General features: G+C 36.0%; 1 protein-coding gene across 1 annotated transcript in view; it reads left to right on the top strand.

The window, feature by feature from the left end:
* Nucleotides 1-3,510, top strand: part of LOC108680595 — a 45,226-nt gene extending 41,716 nt beyond the window's left edge. Inside the window, exon 8 of the mRNA XM_018169469.2 lies at nucleotides 1,452-3,510. Within this exon, the coding sequence (XP_018024958.2) occupies nucleotides 1,452-2,016 (565 nt within the window). The 3' untranslated portion in view covers nucleotides 2,017-3,510. The remainder of the gene's footprint in view (nucleotides 1-1,451) is intronic.
* Nucleotides 3,511-27,958: the final 24,448 nt, after the last annotated feature.

Here is a 27,958-nt window from a genome sequence, read left to right as displayed (position 1 = left end):
ATCAAATATATAAAAATCAGTTAACCAAATTTTGGGGAATTAACTGCGCCATTGTTCTATTAACAGTCGCAAAATTTCGTAGACTTGGAGCGTTGCTGAAATAAAAGTCGATCCTAACTAACACTAAGATTACGTTTACAGGCGATCATTCGGAGCTCCTTGTTTTGTTTCTTCTTGAAAGTGGGACTTAAGTCAAAATATAATCCAAGCTGTACTTCAAGGAGAAAAATCATCACCAAAGACCCCAAACGAGAATCAATCAGGTACTTCTTTAGGAAAGAGTTCTCCAATCCCTCCGAGCTTGTGACGACCGTAAAAGGCGTCAACCTTCCAACTTTTTCCTAAAGCATCTGTACAAACTAAACACTTACAGCCTACAAGTTCAAGGCAACTTTCAGATGACAAGTTTTCTAATCCTTAGAATCTTTTGAGCCTGTTCTAAAGCATTTATTGAATTTTTGCTTAATTTCTAACACCTTGACAAGAAAGGATTTCGATGTATTTATATTTCAGCACGACTTCCTAAGGCGAATCTTGACTGAAACGTAGGATTCCTGAAGAGAGTTCAGCGGGAGTGGGAGTAGCCCCTGAACTAAAAACGTTTATTTGTAGCGAGGATTTGTTTGTTATATATTATATCGAACAAGATCGAGTTTACGTAGCTGTTTCGACCACTTTTAATTATCAGAAGAAAAACATATGGTGTTTGTTGCACCGATCATGTAGTTCGTCATTTAACGTGAATGATCAATGCGGTTGAAAGCTTGTGTAGTTTAGAATGCACTATCAGTAAAAATTTCGCAATTATTGCTCGGTTGGGAAATGATTAATAGTTATCCTTCAATTGGTCTTCCTGCATGAAAAATGTACATTGAAATTCTATTACATGCATAATCGTAGGGAATGTGCCAGTGTCATGGAATCAAAGTCGCTGAAGCATGGCGCGTTTGTTTGTTGTTCAAATAGGCATGACAGTCTATAGTAGTTTAGCTGCATATATTCTTAATCCTTGAATTGTTCATGTATGCTTATAGTCCTAGAAGTTTTTCAAGTATGCATGTAAGGGTAATTCTATTTAGCTGTTTTGCTTAGAATTCAAATTCTAGATAGTGGAACGTAAATAATTTTCAGTTCAAGTTTCCACTAGATTTTTTGTGGTCGTATGCAAATATTGAATAAGCTTTTGGTCGTTTATAAAGCTTGTGTTATCACGCATTTGGTTATATAGAAGAGCTAATGCAAACTTTGATACAAACGAAGTGTATTACATTATTTACGAATTTTGAACCTTTGTACATTGGCGGCGAAATTTACTGCTGTATGTATTGCACAGCTTTTATCTCATTCCCTTTGCAAAGTTTAAATGTATTCGTTTGCTTTGAATTTAACTTTTTCAACAAATTAGAGTTTTCGAGGCATCTGATCTTGCATAATATTCTTTCTTTCCACAGGCGAGAAATCACTGCTTTGGAGGCTGAGAACTACAGCTTGGAAAGACAGTTATTCAGTTACCAGAAAAGTTTAGCGTACACTCAATCTCGAGGCCCTAGCTATGTTGAAGATGCTCGTTCCTACCCGCCGGAAAGCCATCCAAATTACCCGGAGGAAACTGCTCAAAATGAGTACCAAGAGGGAGCATCTGACGCACGAGGAAGTTACTTTTTACGACCGGCCGCGGACGCTTCTGGATACCAAACACCTAACCTAAGTTATGCGCCGGAACACGGAGCCGAGTATCTCCGGCCGACCACGCCTAGTTTCCAACCTGGTGAACAAGTTTTCCAGTCTGGTGTTTACGCTAACGGTAAGAGAGATTACGATGGGCGTGACTACACCACTCTTGCAGGCACTAAAGCCAATTTTGATGCTAGGGAATTCCAAAACAACAAGAAAGAAGCAGAAGGTCGAGACTTTGGCAACACCAAGAGAGAATACGAGGCTCGTGACTTCAATCCACGAGCTTTCGAGTACGAAAACTATGACGGGAATTTCCCTCCAGAATCTGATTTCGCTTGAGGGAAAATCGAAACATAGTTTAATGTAAATAAATATTTTCTTTATAACTATCAACAAAAAGAATCTTAGATGGGCATCATGTTTATTCTTGGTTCCTCAAATGTGGCATTTGGATTCGAAGTACAAAGCAAGGCTAGAACATGCACACGGTTGAGAGTTCTCTGAGAAGTGCGCGTTCAGTTCTAGCAATAGCATTAGTGACTTTTAATGATTATGTTCCCCAAAGTAAGAATATAGTACGAATCTCAAGATCAGAACTCAAATGTCAACGATCTATCATAGCAAGGATATTTTATCAGTAAAATAATCATCTATCGTATATTTCCTAGATATCGTATCTACACAGTATATAGCCATCTAGGATATAATAAGCTATAGCCAGAGAAAATTATTTTTAGTCTAAGAATCAGATATTCACCGCAAATATTATGGACTGGCTAGAACGTATAACAGGCGCACAACTTTGCTCTGCTCGTTTTTCAGTGTCGTATTCTTTTGTGTGTTGGGTGCTACAGCTGTCCTCCTGTAATATATTTATTGGCTCCTAGAACCTTTGAAAATGCACCAACTTCCTCTTTGATTTTGCTTACGGTACTTATTTTGAATGGTTAGAGTCCGGTAATTAAACTTCAATCAGCATACCCTATGCGCTTAATCGTACGAACCTTTACATTACGTAGTAGCAGTGCTTAAAATAAGAAGTTCCAAAATCGCTGCAATTTAGGCTTATAGGAGAAGAGAAAGAGGGAATCTGTTTTCGAACTTTCTTCTCCTACATTCAAACATTGTAGAAAGAATTACAGGATTTTTGTTTTATCCTATGCATTAACAATAACTGCTGTTATTTATTCCAAACGCCTAGAAGTAGAAGAAATGTACGAATAACGAGGTACTTTGAATATATTAGTTTTTTCCAAAGTTAATTTTTATTTGAAGTATTTTTTACAATTATTTTAATTACTATTGATTTAGGCCCAAAAACCTATATGTTTACCCATACCCCGATTCCACGCGAAAATATTAGTTTAATAGTCATGACAAATATTCGCATGACACATATTGAGAATAGTCATGACAAATTCTCGATCGCATCCTAAACGATTGTCAATTGTCCTCACGAGTCAAATTGTATCCATAACAGATGAGGGTGAATATTCGAAATCAGTCTTCCTTCTGTTCCATCTTTCACGTCGGCATTTAAGGACCCAACATTATACAGTAGATAGGTTCAGCTTACTAAATTTGTTTTAAATATTACCATTCTTGAAGCTACCAATAAACCTCTGTTAAGATAAAAATAGCTCGTTTTTAAAGTAGATATCATTAAGGATCAGCGTTGCGTCCCAACCTAAGACAACTTGTTCGTATCAAAATATTTATCATTGCATGCCCCCCTTGCCCTAAAAACTTGTTTGAGGACCGATCCAAAAACCAAGTGACGCGAGATCCGGGCGCGTTCAGTGGGATAAGTTCGAACGTCAAACAACCAAATAAAAATATATATAACTCAGTACTCACTGCAGTGAGTGACAGACAGCGCATTTTCTCGTCGACGAAAACGTGGTCACGGGCGGACGGACAGACAGACAGACGGACATGGCGAGCACAATAGTGCATTTTTTCCATAAATGAGAAAATGCGCTAAAAAGTATGTGAATACAAAACAGTTAGAAGATTGAATATCTTAAAAATGGCAAACAATGTTTTTCTTCGAAGTTTGTCAGCGAAGAGTTCTAAAACCAACTTCTCAATTAACCAAAATCTTGAATAAACCAAACCATGTTTTCCGACTTACAATTTTTAAGATCGTCCCTCTGTAGGTGCAAGTCGAGTTACTAGGAGTAATCGATCCAATTTACTCGATACTATAAGATCTCACGAACTGTTCTGGTGCCATTGCTACACCCATAACCGGTGTTTTTATGTACCAGTCTATTATTGTTAATTAATTTAATAATTAAAAATTAAATTTAAATCATAGTTTAGCATAGGGGCATCGAGGTTCTCAAATGCACAGTTGAGAGCGATCTAGATTGTTCTTTCCCGTTGCAGCTCGAGAACATATTTTTCGTTTCCGCTCGAGAATAATTTTTCTGTTCCAGCTCGAAAATTCCTTTGCGATGTCTTCAGTAGTATAAAAAATATCAATGATACGCTAAAAAATGTGAATCATTGAAGTTTGAAGCCTGATTTTGCATAAGAATTATCTTAATAAACATGCCACTAATTTAAACGAAATATCTGGATCGAAACACAAACATTGTATACTAAAAAGGCATATTTGTGATATATACTTTACACTCATTCAGGCAATACTACACTAATAATAAAAGTGTATCTTACTCTCCGCATACTTATAAAATGTGTCGACAACCTATCCTATTGACGAACTTATCCAGATGCTTGCACACGCGTACAGTATATTGTGAATGCCAGTAGAGCATTCAAATGTTAACTGCTACTGCTTCATGCTCCGGACCTCGAGGTAAAAGGTCTTCTCGTAGTAAATAGCGCCTACACGAGAAAAACAAACATGATAAAGAGTGGTGCTTAATACCTGAAAGATGTACTGGCCGCCACCACAATTCCCATATACCTCATCTACCTTTAGCCTCCTTTAATTACTGGCAAGCAAGCGTCGTACGGCCATACTCAAATGAGCGCTATAGTGATAACTATACATGCTATAGTGATAACTATATAATGGAATGATGATCTCATTTCATAATATCATTTTTTTTGTTAACCAGATTGCAGACATTTCAATGAAGACCATCTTTGATATCTTCATCATTCGGTGCTACTCACTTTTTTATTCGATAAATGGATTACCGCTCTCCATTTTATTTCTGCCGCTTTATTTCTCAGAAATGAATTGTGAGAAATATACTCTGTAGGCGTTTAGTGCTCAAATATCTACTCACTGGTTAACAATTAGTACTTTCATTTTCGATAGTATTAATTTTCCTATAATTCTCTGTGGCTCAATTTACAGACAATCGACGACAAACTTTCTAGAATTTATACTCTTATTTGAAATGATTTATCATTAATAATATTTAAACAAAGAAAAGTTATAATTTATCAGAAAATTTTTGCACACCTTCAGCTAAAAAGTATATGCACCCTACGTTGCACGAGTGTCTTAGCACAATATTCGCATTCATAACAATTTTTCTTAAAGTTGTGATTGTTGCACAGATTCCATGATGCGTTCTTTAATCTTCAGCTTATATTGTGTAATTGTAATGGAGTTTAGCCTTTAATGTATATGTATGTATTCTCCCCTCACCCATCTAGCGGCAAGTAAGCTCTATTATTAATTTTTAAGTACATATCACCTGTTCATTTGGAAATCGTCCTTACTCCTCTATACACACTGTTGATTTACCTTTTCAACGGACTGCCCAACATCTAATTCTATCCGTGATCTCCATTATAGTTGATATATCAAGAAGAAAATTGCGTAAATAAGCAAGTGGCTGCTAACGAAGGTTAATAGGATGCTACATCAGCATTTTGTGGTTGAAGCTTTCCCTTACCTGTGCTACTATAATAGACGTTCTCGTTTAAGATGTATCATTGCAAAGTTCTTCAGGCCTTCATGCAATAATAAATAATATTAATGTTATCAACATTCTTCAAGTTTAAATGTTACCAAGATTATTCAAGATTTAATGTTATCAAGATTCTTCGAGATTTAATGTTATCAAGATATAATTTACATAGTTAATAATTGCAGTTTCCTTTGCGCTATTATTATTGATACATATTATTACTGTAATACACAATCATTACAAGTTGCATTTTTAAATTTTCTTTTACGTGAGTGGTATTTCCCCCACTCCAGTCATACTCCTTTGTTTCTATTAATCAGGCATTAATTTTATTTATTTATTTTAATTAAATTTCTAATATGTTTCTACACGTCAGTCATTTTAACTTCTGTGAAGTTAGAACTTCATTGGTAGAGTACCATAGACATCGCGAACTGCATGGTGCTGCAACGTTATGAAACGATCATTTACCGTAACTAACTAGCAGTTAGTGTAATATTAACGTAAGTAATTCTTCTATTACTAATTGTGTGTTGTAGATTCCCTTACAAATTTTTAACAACAACATTCTTTTGTATTCAAATATTCAAACCACTCCAAATTGATGTTCTGTTGTCGACGATTGCATTGCATTTGCAAACGACGTCATGTGTTCACTGTCCTCTCAATGCTCCTTTATTATTGAAATAAAATAGTCTCAATTTTTTAGTCGTGACTGGGAAACCATAGTGTATTAGAATATTTGCTTTTATCAATACGTATACGTGTCAATTTCGCTCATTATCATATCGATAGATTTTTAATTTCTGGTTAATATTTTTTTAATTAAATATTAATTGAACATAAAACCAAATAAAAATTATTCCAAAAATAAAATGAAGTTTATGTGTTCAAAGAGAAGAAGATCGTTTAGTTATAAAGTCAAATGAACCGAATAAATTTCCCCCTTGACACGTTAATTAACTAACATCGAATTTAAATTAAAATAGAAATTCTCATTTCTTTACATTCATAAATTAATTTCTATTCCAAAAAGTTAATCATGTTTTCTATTTATTCTTGCAAATATTTTCATATGCGCAATTCTAGTCTCGTCATCCATTGGTTTGCTTGCTTATTACCTTTGATAAATACAAAGAATTCATCAATATTTTATTTTTTTTTGTATTTTGTTTTTTGTGTTGAAATTAGTTACCGTTTTGTGTATTTTCCATTCGTGGTATTCACCAATTTCTCAAATTACTTTATTCTCTCTATCGTTAGTAATCTCGGATCTCAAGTCTTACGTAGCGACAAAATTACGGTCGATCATCGAAGACAATCATATATATTGTCTTCAGTTGTCAGGCTTAAGTCAAAACCGAAAACTTACACGTGTAATTGACTTATGATATCGTAAGTTTACTTGCTGCTGCCCCAGGGTTATACATCGTAATTAAGCACTCCTTTATGCATACTTACAGACTGCATTAATATTATTGTAGAAGTCGTTGTGTGTGTATGCTTTAGGTATTTTATTATAATTATTAACACTGATCATTCTCCCACACTCTCACACAACACCGATGTGCCAAATATTTGGCATTTGCTACCTAAAAATACTATTCTATTGACCATGGGCCCATACTTTCAAAAAAAGTTAAGTGTTCGTAAGTTCATCAGCCAATCATTGACGGCATTTCAAGCCAAATCCCCCAATCATAGACAAGAAAATAGAGCGTAAGTACTTACGTTCACTTAGCGAGTTTTGAAAGTAAGGCACCAGGTATTCTTCAATTCAACAATTCTGAAAAAAGTGGCAACATGCTTATGCCGCGACGGTTTATCGTGACTCTAAAATGTGCCAAATCATTCGGTGCAGCTATGAAATTTTCAGTCGCTTTAATTCATTGTTTGGCCTCATGCTGTGGAAAGGTTCAATTTTCTTATTTTAAATACATTAGTTTTTTATTGTCTTTGAAATTCAATACTTTCCACTTCTGTTTGCCCATAAACCCATTCTTTGACTGAAATCAAATTTCCAACAACTTAAAAAAATTCCATGCAATCTGATAGTGAATTTCTATTAAAACGCAATTGGCTCTCAAATTCCTAACTTGAATTTCAGCTCAAAAGGAATTATTTTCAAGTCAACGTTCTGTCCTTAGTGGTTGCACGTCAACGAAGCGCTGTAAAATACGCACCATTATCGATTTACTAATTGAAGAGTAGATTAGCGAGCAAGCGTTTCTCATTGTCAACGTTTCAAGTGTACATATGCATGGTAATTGATGTAATAATGGGCCAGGTTGCACGGTGAACTCCTCTTAAATAAATGGTGTCCAGCGCTCAAGCCATTATATGCAACAACACGATTACCGTCAGCGATACTTTGCAGATACCGCGCTCGCCGCTCGTCAATAAAAAACAGTGATTATTAAACTACGATTTAAATTTTACAGTGTCCGCTTAAGAAAGAATAATTATGAAACTTATATAGATCCTACTAGAATAAATCCTAGAAATTTAGGGTTCAATTCTATTTATGCAAATTGATCATTTATATTAAGATTGTCACCAATTATACTGTAGCAACTTACGTATGTGTTATTAATTATATTTTTTCGGGAGTATCGCATGTGGTGCGTATCCAGGAAACCGCAATTTTTTTACAATTTAGGAATCAATTTTATGACGATAATTCCATATTGACGAAAGAGATTCAAATGCTGGATAAATATGCTCCAAAATTCGTGTTAAAATGTGTGTTCTGTACTTATTAATCTTTATTAATAAATAAAATTTGTTTAACAAAAAGAACGAGCTTTAACACATTATTAACTTTAACTTTAACACATTATTAACTATTAAGAAAAGCAGAATTAGTCTGAATGGAGCACGGAAAAAATCCATCATTGTTAAAAAAAATGGATCTTGATTCGAAACTGAACAAAAGCATCGAATAATATTACTCACCGAAATGCAATAAAACTATCGACATTTACTAGTGTGATTTCTTATGTTAAGTAGTATCATCATTAAAATATATGGGTCAATCACTACATCTTTGTAGCTACGTTTCATCATCACTATTTTCGTGATTCCTTTGCACTGGCGTATGTTCGAACTGTAATTTGTAGTTGTCTTTTATCACATCGTTTGCTACGGCGAGAAAATGTGTGTTCACTCACGAATATACCTATTTTCGAAATTAGATTTTTATTTTCCCGTGAAGTGTTCCTATACGGTGAATTTAATATTGGAAATATTTTAGATTTGTTTGATATTTCAATCATATTTTCCACGAATAAATAGATTTCACAACAAATGCAAGAGATTATATAATTAATATTATTTTATTTAAATTTATTGATCATTCTCTTTCTTTTATTTTTATTCCTAACTTCAAAAATTGTAATCGTATTTCCTGACTGGAGCCGCGGTGATGGGATTAATGATTTTCAAGGATTATCAGAGCAGTAAAAACAGTGATTATTAAACTACGATTTAAATTTTACAGTGTCCGCTTAAGAAAGAATAATTATGAAACTTATATAGATCCTACTAGAATAAATCCTAGAAATTTAGGGTTCAATTCTATTTATGCAAATTGATCATTTATATTAAGATTGTCACCAATTATACTGTAGCAACTTACGTGAGTGTTATTAATTATATTTTTTCGGGAGTATCGCATGTGGTGCGTATCCAGGAAACCGCAATTTTTTTACAATTTAGGAATCAATTTTATGACGATAATTCCATATTGACGAAAGAGATTCAAATGCTGGATAAATATGCTCCAAAATTCGTGTTAAAATGTGTGTTCTGTACTTATTAATCTTTATTAATAAATAAAATTTGTTTAACAAAAAGAACGAGCTTTAACACATTATTAACTTTAACTTTAACACATTATTAACTATTAAGAAAAGCAGAATTAGTCTGAATGGAGCACGGAAAAAATCCAACTTTGTTCAAAAAATGGATCTTGATTCGAAACTGAACAAAAGCATCGAATAATATTACTAACCGAAATGCAATAAAACTATCGACATTTACTAGTGTGATTTCTTATGTTAAGTAGTATCATCATTAAAATATATGGGTCAATCACTACATCTTTGTAGCTACGTTTCATCATCACTATTTTCGTGATTCCTTTGCACTGGCGTATGTTCGAACTGTAATTTGTAGTTGTCTTTTATCACATCGTTTGCTACGGCGAGAAAATGTGTGTTCACTCACGAATATACCTATTTTCGAAATTAGATTTTTATTTTCCCGTGAAGTGTTCCTATACGGTGAATTTAATATTGGAAATATTTTAGATTTGTTTGATATTTCAATCATATTTTCCACGAATAAATAGATTTCACAACAAATGCAAGAGATTATATAATTAAAATTATTTTATTTAAATTTATTGATCATTCTCTTTCTTTTATTTTTATTCCTAACTTCAAAAATTGTAATCGTATTTCCTGACTGGAGCCGCGGTGATGGGATTAATGATTTTCAAGGATTATCAGAGCAGAACAACGTTAGGTCGTATAATCACGAGAGTCTATTAATCATTTCTGAAGTATATCATATATTTCTGAAGACTATTAAACATTTCTGAAGTCTATAAAATATTTTTGAAGTCTATTAAACAATTCTAAAGTCTATTAAATATTTTTAAAGTCTATTAAATATATCTGAAACCTATAAAAGATTTTTGAAGTCTATTGAATATTTCTGGAAATTTGATCGTGTGTTTTCTGAAATATTTTTTTGTGGGTGTGTGTAGAGCTTGGAGCCGTAAATATACATGAGCTATTGAAGCTCGTATCCACAATTGATACCCAAAGCGTCGGGATGTATCGAGTGTTTGAAATTAAATATTAATGTTGAAATCGTGAGCTGTACAAAGCTGGGGAGAGGTGTTTTTATGAAAGTGTCAGGTTTTATATTTTCAGTTGTTTTTTTTTCAAAAAATACAAAATTTGAATTTTCAAAAATCATCGGAACGGCATTTAAAGTGAAATTAAATGTGAATTGAAAATAACATTTCCTTAGTTAGAAAATTAGGCAATATTTGAAATTATGATTTTTTACATTCTAGGATTCGGGATGAAGGGATTCTCGAATTTCGAGTATTTTCACTTTTTTTCAGTTCGATCAAAATTCTTCATACGGATATAATATTATGAAAAGTTGTGAAAAAAATGTCCGGTTATCCAAAATTATCGCTGAGAAATGATATTTTTTATTGTTATTATTTTGTTGTCCTTCCGGCATATTATTGTACTCTGAGATGACTCATGCGAAACTCAAGGATTGGCGACGATTGAACCTGCCAGCTCCAATCATGATTCATTCTCAAGACGGAAAGTTTTTGAAAAATCTTGGGTCGCCTGCCGAAGACCACCACTGCCCTGGATGTAATGGACCATCATGATTCCTGCCTTCCGGAACGTAGCCTTCAGCACTTCTGGACAGTCGTATCTAGGCCGTGCGTCGAACCAGCCCTCGGTCGAACGGCCACTCGTCGAAGGACAATAAATTCTGGAACAGAACCATCTGGAGCCTAACCTCAGATGCGGTGAACGTAAAATTACGTAATTTAACGATGCCCCGAAGTCATATTCGCACCGCGGCCTGGAGGTGCACGGCAGGTTTTATGCAAGACCGGAGAAGGACAAAGCCGAGTGGTTCACGGCTAATTGGTGGATGTCCGGAGAGATCCAAGGCGTTCGATTCAGGGCTTATTGGTGCACAAAGTTGGTGATGCACGGCTGCGCTCCCATTTTAAATTATACGCAAATTTTCATTCCATCAAAATTTAAGACATATAGCGTCCCTTTTACGATTCCCTTTCAAATGTTTCCGTTTCTATGTTTCCGAAATTTTCCTCGATTTTTAGAGTATTTATTGAGAATTTTCTTTAATTTCTTTCATTTATTCATTTATTAGATTCTTTCTCAATTATTCAAGTAATAATTTATCCCGTATTTCCGAAAATTGTACGTATTTACATTTATCAATTAATGTTCATGCAAATTATAGCTGAGAATTTCAAGCATATTCTTGCTTTAAACTTACTGGCGCAATTATTGAGCTTCATTTTCCTCAAAAATATTCCATGCTTGAATAATAACATTCCACTGAAATTCCTTCGAGCTTTGCCTTCAATCGTCGGTGTTTCGAGAGCCTGAATATTTTCGCTTAAACGACGTGCATATTGAGCGAATTCTACTAACCAGCTTGCAACAATAAAAATAGCGCACTAAAAGCTATTATATTTTGATGGAATCTACTCTGCTCATTGAGCAGAAGTGCACTAAACAGTTCACAACAATGAACTGATTAACAACACATCGAACGCTGATGCTCAAATTGAAGAAGATCTCGCCTGCTTTTTGAGTTTGGAAACAGAGTACGTACGCTTGTGGTCCCTTCATGCGCTGTCGTGTCAATTATTATTATTATCATCATTATAATTATTATTATTATTTTATTATTATATTATTATTATTATTATTATTATTATCATTATTATTATTACTATTATTATTATTAGTATTATTATATTTATTATTTTTGCGTAATGGATTTTATTAACGTACACCCGAAATACAAAATCCCGGAATAAGACCTGAACTCGAATGTATTTATCCTCTAGTGTTTATTATATCTTTTTTGAGCACAATTAACATCCGATTTAAAATATAATTTATCCAGAATACCTACTACATCATTACGTAAACTCCAATGCGTACCAGAATGGAGACTTGCCGACTGAAAGGAATGGTTTAGTGTTCGAGGAAAACTATCATTGCAAACCAAAATGAATCAGCAGTTAATGATGTTGGTATTTCTTGTATCATCAATTTACAGGTTGGCCCTTTAGCGACTAGTCCGCTAAAAAAATGCGTATTCTGACTAGCCTTCAATTTTCACATCTTACTTATGAAGCCCTGGCGTTTGCGAGGCAATCATGCTGTCGACAATGAAGCCCATTGTCATTTTATGGTATTTAAAGCGCATAAAAGTGACATTGTTGGATATCGAGTACCCGGTTCCCTGCATTAACCCGACCACTCACTAAAACTAGAAACTCTCCTCGGTGAAATATGACAAATTTTCATATTCATTAAACCTAAAATGTAAATTATATAAAAAGAAACGTGTAAATTATAGAAATGTATATTAACTATACGTAGACGTGAACTGACCCCAGTAGGGAATAAATGGCTGCAAATTTCGATGTGAAAATTTTATGCTTAAAAATTCCGTTACCGAAATGAAATGAACCAAGTCCCAGCAAACGATCTGAGTGCTGGGCAGAGTCTAGAATAAACTTCATTATTAATTAATTGAAAGCATAAAAATGATTCCCGCTTATTATGGAATGCAACTACAGTTAACTGACTAATTTTCTCACCGAAATCTTATCAAAAATGGAAGAAGAATGAAGCATATGATGATTTAAGCATAACAAATATGAGGAATATGTCATACAGGCGGCTGAGATTAGAATTTATGATTAAGAGTTCTGTGTACGAAGCTGGGGAATATCAAGCTATTATTAAGTTAGCAGTGTTTAAGAGAATCGTGTTATAAGAACCACGGTTAGATTAGTGAAGAACACATGTGAATATTCATCCGGATGACCCTGGCTTTAATCGTGAAATTTTTAGGACACAGCCTAACCATGCAGTACAATCAGGTTTACTGGTAACATTCAACATTCAGCTTACCATCCAGACGTGAGGCGGGTGGTGAACAACCGAGTCCTCATAAAAACGGATCCAAAGAAAGAAACATTCAGCTTAACATATCAGATCTAAGTTAAAATTGTTAATATTCCATAGATTCAGGAGAAAAATGTAAATTAAAACATAGTTTAACTAATAAATATTGTTCAACAATGCAATTATCGAGGCCGGAATCACGGAGTATCATCACGAAAGTGTTTGCCGTAGCTCGCAGCTTCGTCGGCGTGCCTGCAGTCAGGAACATGTCGCCATGCTTCTACGTAGTGTGTGTTTAAATTTTACGATATTCTTTTTCTCGTTGCTTTTTTATGCTTTATATATACGAAATCAAATAAAGTGTAACTCACTAAACCTGAATTGATTTTGATAATCTGTTCAAGAACCGTAATGTCGACAAAATATGTGTAAAAAAATAGCTTGGAACGTGGCGGCCGACAATCTTCTCGTGCCGTTCGTCACAACTTGCAGCGTCACAACTTGCAGCAGATGGTGAGTAGTACTTCAACTTTGCCTATTGCACTTGGCTTGACTTAAGTACTTGAACTTCTATATAATTACAACAAACTCTTCGCTAGCTCTACGATAAGTTTCAACCCATATGCATCGATTGTGGTAGCTATCTCTTTCTGTCAAGTACGATAGCATTGACTCCATGTAGCCTAATCTATTTAGTTAGTTAAATACTTAAAATCAATTCTAATTTCTACTACAGCCTCATATTATATAGTCATAGCATCAATTCATCAGACAGTAGAAGTATACATTTTGAACAGAAATTGTTTTGAAACTCGATGCTTCTATTTATTTGAATGCGGAACCATAAAAATGCACAATTTATGTCCACTACGCCCTGTGGGAGTGTGGTGTCTGGTGTGCCATATTAATAACTGCGCTTCAATAGGATCATAGGATGGACAAATTCCCTGCAGCACAACATTACTACGGTCATTAGGCTAATCAAAAATGATTAGGCTAACACAGAGCCTCAATTAGACGCGCTTACTCTTGCCAAGCGCAGCGCAGCTTACTACGGTAATTAGGCCCAGATTTAATACACCAGTATATGATTAAAATGCTGAAGGATTCCTTGTTGATTTGAGATTTTAAAGGACTAGTATACATGNCATACACCCTCCATTAACGCCGTCATACGACATATCCTACACGTCATCAATATTCGCCCACGCTCGTTCCACCAGGCAAGACGAGACGCATGTCTTGAGAGGAGCTACGCTGTGTAGCATTGCAGCCTCTGGCAAGCTCGCCCGATATCGGAAGAGGAAACCAATGAATGGCTTGCTGCGCCGATCGAAGAGCCATCAGTCGTTCTTGCCAATGGTCTCAAGCTCGCCAATGTTTGTTGATCACCCCGGGATGTCTGGACAGAGTAATGAGACTCGCTTGAAACGATCCGCTGCGACGCAAATTACAGACATGCAAATCGTGGGAAAAAAACATCGTGCACTATGAGAAATGGGTGAGAATTTGTCCAAATAGATCGTGCTGACATTCTTGGTCAGCACGACCTTGGTCCTTGTGCTGGTCTTCCTGACCCACTTAGGCCCAGCCAAAAAACAAGTGCTTCTAGCAGAAAATGTGTCACTATTAGAACAATATGAGCCATCCGTTCATCTGGTTGTGGAAGCTGTTGTTTTTGTAGTAAAGTGTTTGATCATAGCAGTATTTTGTCTATAATTTCACCCACAGAATTGTGATTGTGGGAGACGAGATTTATTTCAAATGAATATCAGTTATACCAGGACGTGTTTCGCGAGATGAGTAGCACGTTAGAGTCTCGTTGCTTAAGAAATTGGTTTTTGTATTCTCTTGTGGGACTTGAAATTTCTGAGCAGACTTTAGAAGTCTTTTTTGGCCTCACTCACCTCCATTATATTACCCTATTTCATGCTGAAAAATACCCTGACCATTTATTAATATTTGTTTCGATTGGCGTTTTGGATACGCATTGAGTTAACCCCCAAATAATAATATATGTATTTACTACGCAAGGCTTGAAAATACTTCTTTGAAATAACGATTCAAATAAGTCCAGGTGTTGTAGTCTAATCCCAAGCACAGTCTAGTGTACTATATTACTATAGTACATTATAGTATTATAGGGAAGGTTTCAGTCAACCTTTAAAAGTATCAAATATATCTACACTGTATCTGAGACCAGCGCCTGGAAATCGATGGCGTTAAAGGGCTTCTTACGCCTCATTGTTTAGGTTCTTTAGCGCCTTATCTCTCCTCGTCGGACCGCTGATGGTGCGTTATAAAAACCACTTAGCGCTACTTACGTATCGGACGCTCCGTCAAAAAAACTTATATTTATACGTTAAGGGGCCTTGAATTTAGAAGAATATGAAGCCTAAAAATAGAATGATGCGTCACTTCGCTTTAGTTGTGTTAGAAATCGGAGAGCGCCTGTTCAGCGATGTAAAACTGAACTCAGCGCTCGCAAGACATCGCTTAATTTGTGCTTCTTGGTATACAGAGTTGCACGGCAGGTCGATATAGTAGATCTATACTTCAATCAGTGCTTCTTTAACCTTGTTGCTTTATTTCTGAGAATAATTAGTGCACAACGAAAGCTTTCAATGAAAGCGTTTATTTTTCGTATATAGCGTCAAAATAAAATAGAATAATTAGTTGAGTCACAAGCACCTTCAAGAACTAGAAGAAAATCATTCAAACTCAAAGGAAAAAAGCATGTATACAAACTCGAGGGAAAACGCATATACGATATTCGAGTTTGTATTACATAATTGTGCTTGCAAAATTTTTGTTATAATTTTTAGCATGTACGTTGCAGCGTGACCTATGTGGTCTAATGATAAATACGAGACGTGGAATCTGGTTATACGATGGACAGCATCTTAGTATCGATTCAAGCGTATATCCCGAGTAATAAACAACTGTATATACTCATTTACAGTGCATACTTTATAAATTAAGTCGTTTCTATTGTACTTGAACTTGAAGTTACAGCGTATTTTCCAGTTAATACTGAATCTAAATGCAAACTTTAACTCCTCGATGGATTTAACCCTTACGACGTTCGCCTTTTGACCATTACTTTGCGTTTAAACTTATCGCCCAGGATCTCCACAAGTTGGGCAGTAAGCCAGCCTTGATCCGACACGCACCCACGCGGCGAAAAGAGGCGCCATAATGAGACCATTAAAGAGCGCCATCAGTTCTCTTTAATCCGCCCTTTTACCTGATGCCAGGGGCCTAGATAACACTGGCTCCGTGTAAACAAAGAAAAGAAATATCTTCAGCTTAGCTTAGTCGTGGATTGTTCATAAAATACCTGGAAACATGGTACAAAAATTCATAAATTGCATGATAAAAAATATTCTTTTTATTTGTCTCATGATAACTTGTTTTCAGTCATTAATGTAAACTGGATGAATTTATTTACATTATATGTTATGTCCAGACAACTTCAAGACGGAAGTTTTCCGGTGTCAATGAAGTGAATTTTGCTTTACCTTGTGTCTCTATTTTTTTGATAGACTAGAATCACATGAATTTGTGATAGCAATCCTATTATTTTAATTACGGGTTACCTGGATATAATTAAGCTAGGGTTGTCTTGCCTTCTCGTTACCCTAACAGTGCTGACAACAAACTCGATACTGTAGTTTGTTTTAACCTTAAATATACGATGATGGAAAATACTACCTAGCTAAAAAAAAGTTCGGCAAGAAGTGCTTCTATAAATAGCGAGAACCTGCCATCCTGTACAGGCAGGTCAGCGGTCTGAGACCCAGAATCCTTGAGTTAGGTACCGATAAAGGCAATTTTGTGGGACCAATCGAAACAATTGCTACGTCATGAAATATGTCGTGGATTTAGAACGTAATTTATTGCGTTTCTTTTAGAATCGACATAATTGTCGCTGTGAATGATGCGAAGTCATGGAAGGTATCAAATCCAAAACTAACTAGGAGCACTTATTTTTTTCTAAAGATATATTCAGGTTTGGGACATCTCAGCATTGTGTCTCATTTGCATTGACGTTCACATTCCACCTAAATCATTTAATGCTAAACCGTCTCCGATAAATCGATATTTTTTAAACATATAAATTACGAGCATAAATGAACATTTATATCCGTGCTGTGACATTTGCCGTAATTTTATAAACGCTTTGAATCTTGCGCGCCATATAAATTAAGGTAAAATGAGGAAGCGGAAGAGAATGCCAAAGTTGAAATCTAGATGGAACTAAATGCCAAATTTGACAAGAAATGTCAAATTAAATGTCCAAAGCTCGGGAAAAAATCGGAAAATGAATCATAAAAATGGCGTAAATTTATTATTATTATTATATTAACTAAAGTGTGCTAGCACGCTCTGAATCATAAACGCGACTAATTAAGGATTCTTTGCATATTTTAATTTTTTAACGAACTGGAAAAATCGTTCTTCTCAATTTAATTTTTTATGCATATCTCTCAATGGGGTGCTGTAAAAGGCATTTTGGTTGGTATGAGTAGGCTGATACTGTATGTGTATGTTGAGATATATGCATGGTTCCACGTGTTGCGATGTCTCGCGTGGCTCTATGTGTTGGGATGTCTCGCGTGGCTCCACGTGTTGAGATGTCTCGCGTGGCTCCACGTGTTGAGATGTCTCGCGTGGCTCCACGTGTTGAGATGTCTCGCGGGGCTCCACGTGTTGGGATGTCTCGCGGGGCTCCACGTGTTGAGATGTCTCGCGCGCCTCCACGTGTTGGGATGTCTCGCGTGGTTTATTTTTATACTGCGTTGGATGACCACATAAAAAAGAAAGATGAACGTTATAAATTATAGATTACATTTGCTCAATAAGAGATAAATTATATATGCTCCATTATCAACCTTGTCTAAAAATTCATCCTATCTGTTTATTTTTTAGGGGGGGGGGAAAGGGGCCTTCTCGTATACAGCATAAATAAATATTATGATTATAGTTTCATTTAATTGTTTCAAAAAAGTGAACAATAAGGTTTTAATATGTAGATAGCGATTACCTCGATATGTCCTAACTTCACTTCCTATAAGTTAATATTATATCATGCATTCAATGTGCGTAAAATTTTATAGTTGAATCTATGATTTAATCATTGTATGGATAAAATCTCAAATCCTGAACATTTTTAAGTGAATTCAATTTTCATTATGTGAATACAACCGATTTTACTAACTTTGCGTAGTGCGAATTACACCTTCCTATAAATTTGACAAAAACCTTATTTAATTTATAAAAAATATTGTTGGTCGACACATCATTATATTTGCTGCAACAAAAGCGTCTTCTCAGAAAGTTTCAGTGAAGCAGAAACGAGTCTCTTGACATTTTATTTTGCGCCAACACAACGCGAAGCGGCCGCGAAATTTCACGCGGATTTCGGTGGTGTTAGCGTCGGCTGAGATGACGAGAGAGAACCGTGATGAGGTTCCATCAAGCCGGGTCTGTCTTTGCTTTGGCCGCACCTCGGGCTCTTTGTAACGCTCTTTAATTTAGAGTTTATTACAATACGCAACTACATTACGATGTGTATTACAGTACATATTTACAATACGAGATCTGGTCGGGTCTGTCCTTTGCTTTGGTCGCACTTCGGGCTCTTTGAAACGCTCTTTAATATAAAGTTTATTACAATACGCAAATACATTACGATATGTAGTATAGTACGTATTTATAATGCGAGATCAAGCCGGGTCTGTCTTTGTTTTGGCCGCACCTCGAGCTCTTTGTAACGCTCTTTAATTCAAAGTTTATTACAATACGCAAATACATTACGATATGTATTATACCTNTCATTATATTTGCTGCAACAAAAGCGTCTTCTCAGAAAGTTTCAGTGAAGCAGAAACGAGTCTCTTGACATTTTATTTTGCGCCAACACAACGCGAAGCGGCCGCGAAATTTCACGCGGATTTCGGTGGTGTTAGCGTCGACTGAGATGACGAGAGAGAACCGTGATGAGGTTCCATCAAGCCAGGTCTGTCTTTGCTTTGGCCGCACCTCGGGCTCTTTGTAACGCTCTTTAATTTTGAGATTATTACAATACGCAAATACATTACGATATGTATTATAGTACATATTTACAATACGAGATCTGGTCGGGTCTGTCCTTTGCTTTGGTCGCACTTCGGGCTCTTTGTAACGCTCTTTAATATAAAGTTTATTACAATACGCAAATACATTACGATATGTATTATAGTACGTATTTATAATACGAGATCAAGCCGGGCCTGTCTTTGCTTTGGCCGCACCTCGAGCTCTTTGTAACGCTCTTTAATTCAAGGTTTATTACAAAACGTAACTACATTACAATATGTTTTATGGTATATATTCACAATACGAGATCAGGTCGGGTCTGTCCTTTTCTTTGGCCGCACCTTAGGCTCTTTGTAACGCTCTTTAATTCAAGGTTTATTACAATACACAACTACATTACGATATGTTTTACGGTACATATTTACAAAACGAGATCAAACCGGGTCTGTCTTTGCTTAATTTGGCCGCACGCGGGCTCTAGGCTGTAATGCATAGAGTAAGGCATCGAATGAAAACTTGGTGTAAGCTATCCTATCTTTGTAACCCTCTATAATACGAGGTTCATTACAATGAATAACTACAATATGAGAATTACTACAATAATTATTATAATAATTGCTGTTTTAAAATACGTAACCTCAATATGTGGTTCATTACAATACGTAACGAGGTCATTCCTCGTGTTTAATTTTCTTCGGAACTTTATTCAAGAGAATTCTATTCACTCGGAAATATTCACAGCAATTCTACAGAAATATTATCAACGCTAAAGTTGGAAGTGAAGTCTGAGGTGCGACGCTTCATCTGTATTACAAAGACAGACAAGTGTGTGCACTGCTCTCCAGACACCGTCTTGTGCTCCCTGTCTCATGTGACACTTCAAGAGAACCTTCTAGCCCTTCTGCCTTCTTTTTTAACCTTTGTTTTCATTCCATCTTTGTAGGGATTTATTCGAGATTTATAATGTTTCGCACATTCCGGTCCCTGGTGAAAACCTCTGCTGGTTCTTTTACTATTTCTGACTTTTTCCGGACAAAACTGATACTGGTTGAAGTTTTTGAAAAGAGGTTGAGGGTAGTCATGGTTATCTGACTTTATGTGATGATTTCGTTAACTGCAATAACCTAAATCTTCTTATTTATGTTCTATTTTCAATGTATAATGAATTTCTTCAGCTGCTACTGTTATTTGCTTCCGTAATTCGAATGAAAATATTTCATGTAAGATAATTGATATGCAAGTACACATTATTGAATAAATACTAGATTTATAGAAGCTTTTGACAATAAAAGTACCGTGTTTAATGATTTATTTTTCACTCCAGTGATATTTTTGGCTAAAATTTTAGAAATAAATTTAAGTCTTTAAGCTATCACACAAAATACTTAGAAATGTTTGCGAAGTCTCACCTGCTCTTAACGGAATTGCTACAGTTCGTCGTTGTATTAAGTATAAGTGGTGTACTTCTATACGTACACATTGCGTGGAGAGTGTGTAGTGTACTTCTTCGTACACATTGTGTAGAGATTGTAGAGTACTACTAAGTACATATTGTGTAGAGTGTGTGTAGTGTACTTCGTACATATGTGTGGGATGTGCGTAATGTACTTCTTCGCACGCATTGTGTGGAGAGTGTGTAGTGTACTTCTACGTACACATTGTGTGGAGAATGTGTAGTGTACTTCTACGTACACATTGTGTGGAGATTGTAGAGTACTACTAAGTACATATTGTGTAGAGTGTGTGTAGTGTCCTTCGTACAAATGTGTGGGATGTGTGTAATGTACTTCTTCGCTCGCATTGTGTGGATAGTGTGTAGTGTACTTCTTTGTACACATTGTGTGTAGAGTACTGAGAGTACTTCCTGGTGCACATTGGAGCTCTGAGATCCGGTAGCTTGAGACTCTCTATTAAGTTGTCAGCCTGCGCAATTTTTACCTCGCTCCAATCGTGAGGAGAACAATTGAAAGCAATTCCATGAAATGGCCGCGTAATGCAAAAGGACGGTACAAGCGACGATATCTTGGCGAGACTGAATTTTTTAAGGTGGAAAGCACTCTTTCTATGATCGCCAATTCGGCGATCATCGTAAAATTTGCACATTTTGGTTGAACGGGTTCTGCCGAAAAGATTTTCTTCGACAATTTTTCTGTAGTTGAACGAAGAATTTGATGTATATTGGATCTTGAACCTGTATTAATTATAGATTGTAGAATATGGTCAAGTGGCCTGCTGCTCTTTTCTATTTTCGCAGCTCAATATTGAAGATATTGCGTTGCAAGATATATTTTATGAATACGTGTTTTACATGGCTAGGGTTGATATGGAAATTTTAATTACAAAAGCAAATCCTGTACCAACCTTTACGAATGACACTCCAACATCAGCGCTTATCAAAGCCAAAGCACATAAAACAAATCCAATGAAATAAATTCCGATCACTGATCCAGTCTTGAATCCTTTGAACTGGGACGCCCAAGCAAGCTATCGGTTGTTTGAAGTGCAGAATTTTCAAATGTCGTCGAGAAATTTCCGTGGAGTTAGGCGTACTTTGAGAGAAAGATTTAGTAGCTTAGAGCTCCTCTCAATTCCGCATTATTGCAGCTTTGCAGGGAGCTTTAAAAAGAATGCAAGTCGTTTCCAGGGAACTTTGTGCACTGTAGAAGACAAGGAAGATACTGAGATTTATTGAGAAAAGACTGCTTCTTTTCTGCGGAGTTGAGTGGCCTTCAATCGACGGCTGCATTCCCTTTGCAAGCGAACGAGCTTCTTGCTCACTCTGAGTGATGTTTTCAAGTGGTTTTGCTTCATGTGTCAAGAATACCGGACGAATCTAAGATACTAGTTTCCTTTTGATCCAGTTTGATGTTGGATTAAGTATTCACTACCGGTGAATTGTGAAGATTTCTTCTATCGCTATTTGAGTGGTCGTTGACAACTGCTGCATGTTGCATAACATTTTAAATTAAAAATGAAGATTTAGTACCAAGAAATCTGTTTGGGAATGTAACGTTCTCTATTTACATATATTCAATACATTTCATTCATTACATAAACCTACAGTGAGCATCAATACCCAATTGATAGATGACATTGATATATTGATAATGATAAAGTGACGCTCAGACTCCCTAATCGTTTTGTTTTGAGTGATTACAGCTTCTTTGTGCAGCATACTCAGTTCCCGTTACATGAAAGCGTTGCGAAACTCGTAAACATACCGAGTCATCCCAAGATGTACGATCCGACTGCTGGCTACAATTCCAGGCTTGCTGTTCTCTGAACCAAACACGACCAGGCTCCTTATTTGCTCTTGATGGATCGCTCCAGAAATTCCTGGAACTGAGCCCGCGAACGAACGAGTAGATCTTGGAAACTGCCTCGTGGAGGCAGCTGCAACCGAACGGGATGTGTGGGTCAGAAAATTCGTTCAGTTTTTGGTTGAGAGTGTAGGAACTCTCGAATGTTTGAAACGTCTTCTGAACGAAGTGTCCGAAAATTGACTTTTTTGAGCGTACAGAAGCCAAATAAAGAAACATTTAGTTAAAGTTACGCAGCACTTTTGTCAGCTCTCTTCACCTAGGTTTTCCGTGTCGAAAAATTAACTTTTTTCGTGACGAAAAATGAGAGAAATTTTAGTTTTAATTTCAGTCAAGAACTCTGAGGATATTTATGATCACATTTCAAATGATATATTTCTGTAGGTCTGCATCACGGAAAAAGCCGCATAAAGGTAACTTTGAATTTTATGTTAAAAGTATTGTTTAAAAATAGACATTCTCGTGGTTGCTTATAGGCAATTTTTCATGCGAGATGGCAAATTTTAGACGGTAAAACTTTAAATACTAACCTTATGAAAATTGTGTACTCTGCCTGCTGGGAAATCTCAATTTACTATTTTTAGATGACATGAAAAAGCTGTTGCTTGGATAGATAAAAAGCCAGAAATTTATTAGGCTCAAAGTGAAAGCCTCTGTCTGTGTTGAAGCTGAAGGCATCATGCATGAGCTTGACGCACTGCTCTGCCTCGTCAGCTCGAGCGCTCGTAAATTACCTCTTCTGTAGAGACGTAGCTCTTTTTAATTCACTCTTTAACTTTAACTCTTTTTTTTAACTCTTTAACTCTTTTAATAACTCTTTTTAATTCACTTCTTCCCAGACTTTATTCCTGATGCATCTTCACCACTTGGAACGCTCTAATGGCTATTGATTTGGTTGTATACCAAATTTTTATTTTATACTATACTATTGTTATTTTATACTATATATTTTTGTTTTATACTATTGGTTTGGTATTTATGCCAAATAACTAGTAATTTTCTCATAACTATTTTAGTCAGCAAATCATCCTGTTTTGAATTGCCAATGCACGCTGAGCGACATCAATTATATTCCATTATGCAACATAAATAAAAGAGAGACTTTAGATTACGAACTCAATTATTATTCTCATTGAGTTGTCTTAAGTAATTAATTATTCTTGAACTGTCTTAATCATCTAGTCTAGTGGATTGATTTTTCCTTGTCCTGAAGGTCACGCGTTGAACTGAACGTTTTAGTGATGCTAAATTACTTATATATCCCTGTTGTATGCGTTCTCACATGATCAGCTATTACTGTCATAGTCGAAATTAATTAAACAACTACTGAGAATTGGAACCAAGTTTCCGTTTAGACACGTGTTTCATTCCGAGTTTCATTGTTATTCTTAAAAATTCGTCTTAAAATCTCTTTGCATACTAAACGATTGTGCGTCGCACAATTCAATTTTATGTGCAATGTTTTGTTTTAGAATGAAACACTTTCAGTTTAATTTCTTTCACTATAAAACACGTTCAGTTTATTTTGTTTTGTGATTAATCATGTTCAGACTGTTTTGTTTCATGATGAAGCACGTTTAGTTTATTTTGTTTCAGTGTGAAACAGTCGTTTTCAAATATCTAATTTAATTGGTCCATAGATTGGTTTTCTCGACGCATAATTTTATGCCTATATAATGTAACTATATCAAGTTATTTCGATACATGCATTATCCACATAAGTCCCAATTCAAATCTTATAGTCCCTGTGATCCTTTTTAGCGCATTTTCTCATTTATGGAAAAAATGCACTATTGTGCTCGCCACGTCCGTCTGTCTGTCTGTCTGTCTGTCTGTCTGTCTGTTTATAAAATAAATTTCAAGCTAGACAGGACTCCGCTAGACACTATACTTCATTTTAGAATAAATGTCCGAGATGAACATGAGCGATCCTGCACGCAATAAATTTCTTGTGGCATTATTTGATCTCCCTGGCCAGTCCTTTGTCTCTATCTCAGGCCATTTCGGTCAGTGTTTCCATCAGTAATTCCGTTTATACTCAAGGCTCCTCGACATTAACTTTATCTAACTCAAGTCTTTGAAGCAGCGATCTTAATCTTCGAGATGGTATGCCATCAGCAGGAGGCTTCTCATAACACTTTACCTCCGTAAATTTCACATACTTCTCGTGATGAAACATCGGAGAAAAATATTCTAGAATCATTCGACACGATTACGAAAGAAATTTAAGATTGATATTTTCATCTGAAACCCGTATTTCAAACACTTATATGCATCCGTTATTGAAGCCTCCTTCACTGGTCGTCGGCAGAATCCCTGCCCTGCAATTTATATTTTGTTTACATCCCGACCACTTCCTCTGGCCGACTCTCCCAACAAGTTCGATTCAAAACCATTGAAATTTACAAGTCCTATGCAGCTGACCAGCCGTCGTTCTCCCACTTCAGTTCCGACGCTTCATTTACAAAGCGCTAATGCATGGAGCCACGAAGCTCTCTTCTACTAACGCCGCCGAGAATTCAGTGGAAATTATACAAGCTTGAAGCTATAAAATATTGTATAATTTAACGTATGGCTCAAGGGGCTTGTATACGAGTATACTGTAGTTGCAAAGCTAGAAAGATTGTAACGCGTAATTGTAATATAAATGCCTAATAAAAGCACGCTTTGGTTATTGGATTCGTACCGAGCGAACTCGAGGATTCATGGTCTGTGTTCTGTATAATTATTGCGATTTTTACACTAGAATAAAATATAAATCAGCTACATCGCTTCTCAATCTATCGCAGCACCAATAATTTATTCGTAATTTTTTTTTCATTCATTGGCCGTATGTTCAGTTCGAACTTGGTACAGAATTATGAGCATCTGTTAATCAAATCATCAATCGAGGGGCGTTCAAAAATCTCAAGTCTTAACCTGAGATGTAAAACAGGTTGGCGAGTCTAACGCAGGCGTCTAAGTCACTTCACGGCAAAGTCAGTTCTATGGTGAGATTCCGAAGTCAATTAACGTTCACTGAAATTCCTCCCTGACTGTTCGCGGACTTCCAAAATATTTCATACTAATACAACTACAAATGTTCTAATACAATGCCTATACATATTTACATACTTTTACCTGATACAATCTTCATGAAAGTATTCTTTAGTGTATCGAACAATAATGTAAAACGAATTTTATTATTTTCATTCAAATCAATTTATTGCTTCAAAACTAAGGATTTAGGTAGGAATATCTTAAAATATGTGAATTGATTAATAAAAACTCGCGCTTTTAAGTTACAAAAATTACAATAGTTTAAAAACTAGATTTCACTAGAAATCTCTTCTATGTTCGTACGCTGGTAAACGTGAATAAAAGAGCTGCAAATAATAAACATTTTGTACTCATTGCTCTATTACAATAATTTACTGCTTGTACCTCATGTAAGATTATTTAATTTATTGCACTTGATAAGGTTTGGGCATGAGAGAAGAAATTAAAGAAATGAAAGTTAAAAGAAAGAATGATAGAAGAAACTAAACCTAAATTATGCAAAGCTCAAATTTGCCAAATCTGAAAGTCTGATATTATTCCCTCCCCTTCTTTGTCCAATTCACGACGGGCAAATGAAGAACAAAATGAAACTTTAGTGAGCGCTTTAGGCGTCCCTATTTGTGGTGCCGTTATTTTTTACAAGTTCTATCTCATAATCTCAATAGCCCATATTGATTTCGGTTAATTTCATGTTATCGAACAGGCGGCGAGCGCGCCGTTTGCGTGCAATGTAGACCGCTAGGTTAGTTATTCCCGAAATCATGCGTACTGTTCAGTTAACAAATAGAAGATCATTTTCATTAAACAGTTATGATTAACTTCATGATAGGTTTGCACTTTCAAATACTCAAGCAAATTCTCCAGCGAAGACGGACCTGATACTCGCTTCGCTGATAACAATGCAGTGAACAGAAGCACGTCTTATAGTATCAGCGAGAGAGACCTTCATAGTCACGGATTGCTTTGATGAAACAACCAACACGAAGCCTCAGTTGCATTCGTGTGCAGTGTCAGGTCTTTGATTACCAATGGGATCATGCAAATTCAGAGCCTAACGCATGACTCCCTCGGGTCTGCCTTTACTAACCACAGATAACCGGTCCTATATATCGCATGCACAGATTCGAGGCCACTCGCAGGACTATAATAATTCTAGCATAAATTAATATAAATCGAATGCATAATTTGAACTCAACTATAACCTATACTAACGCGTTCATTTAATACAATTCGATCGGAAAGGATTCACCGTTGGATTTTCATACTAGTAACCTTAATTGAAAATATATTGAAGAACTTCATAGACACGTGCGTTGACATTATTTGCTACGCAATTTTAGTCTCAGATTTCGCCAGTCGCTCCCAATCCTGTATTTCACTTACGGGATGAACTTTGAATCAGACGAGGCTCGGCAACTTTCCAACTGACATCCGCCCTGCGAACGGATGATCGATTTTGCTCAATTCAATTCCACAGCTGAAATCCTGCGAAATCGCGCGACTGTGGCAGCTTTGAGTTTGGTACGTCATAATTGGAAACTATTGAGCTGATTTTGGCTTCGTTCAGTTTGGGAATAGGAACTTATAATTGCAATGTATTGGTCAGGTTTTCGTCTACAATAAGCATTAACTTTGTGAATTGGAGCTTATAATTTAAATGTATTTGAGTGGTGTATAGAGCTGTCTTGGATTAAGCAATGGAGTTTGGGAATGGGAGATAATAGACAGAGAATTTCTGGCAGATTGAAGTTGTTTGCAAAAAGCACTTCAAGACAAGAGAATCCGCTGTAATAGTCCGATAAATTATACATTTTGGATGTGTTATTATACGAGTACATACAAAAAAAATATAACTCAGTAATCACTGCATTGAGTGACAGAGAGCGCATTTTCTCGTCGATGAAAACGTGAAGTCACGGACGGACAGACAGACAGACGAATGGACGGACAGACGGACATGGCGAGCACAATAGTGCATTTTTTCCATAAATGAGAAAATGCGCTAATATTAAGTTCGGAGGCAACTGAATGTTTTTCTCGTACACCTCTGCAGTTTTGCGCCATATTTAGAGGGAGGTACCGGTCAAGATCGCCTTTGTTTCTCCAGAGAACGCGCCAATATTGTTGATTTTTATTCAAATATTGCATTGTTTGAATTCCACATTTACCCTGATATTGCCTGAAATATCCCTCTTAGAAACGTTTCAACGCAACCTGTAGTATAATT

The sequence above is a fragment of the Hyalella azteca genome, unplaced genomic scaffold, assembly GCF_000764305.2.
Source record: "Hyalella azteca isolate HAZT.00-mixed unplaced genomic scaffold, Hazt_2.0.2 contig4028, whole genome shotgun sequence".
Classification (NCBI taxonomy): Eukaryota; Metazoa; Arthropoda; class Malacostraca; order Amphipoda; family Hyalellidae; genus Hyalella; species Hyalella azteca.
The sequence above is the reverse complement of the archived record's forward strand: the minus strand, read 5'-3'. Positions and strand labels throughout refer to the sequence as shown.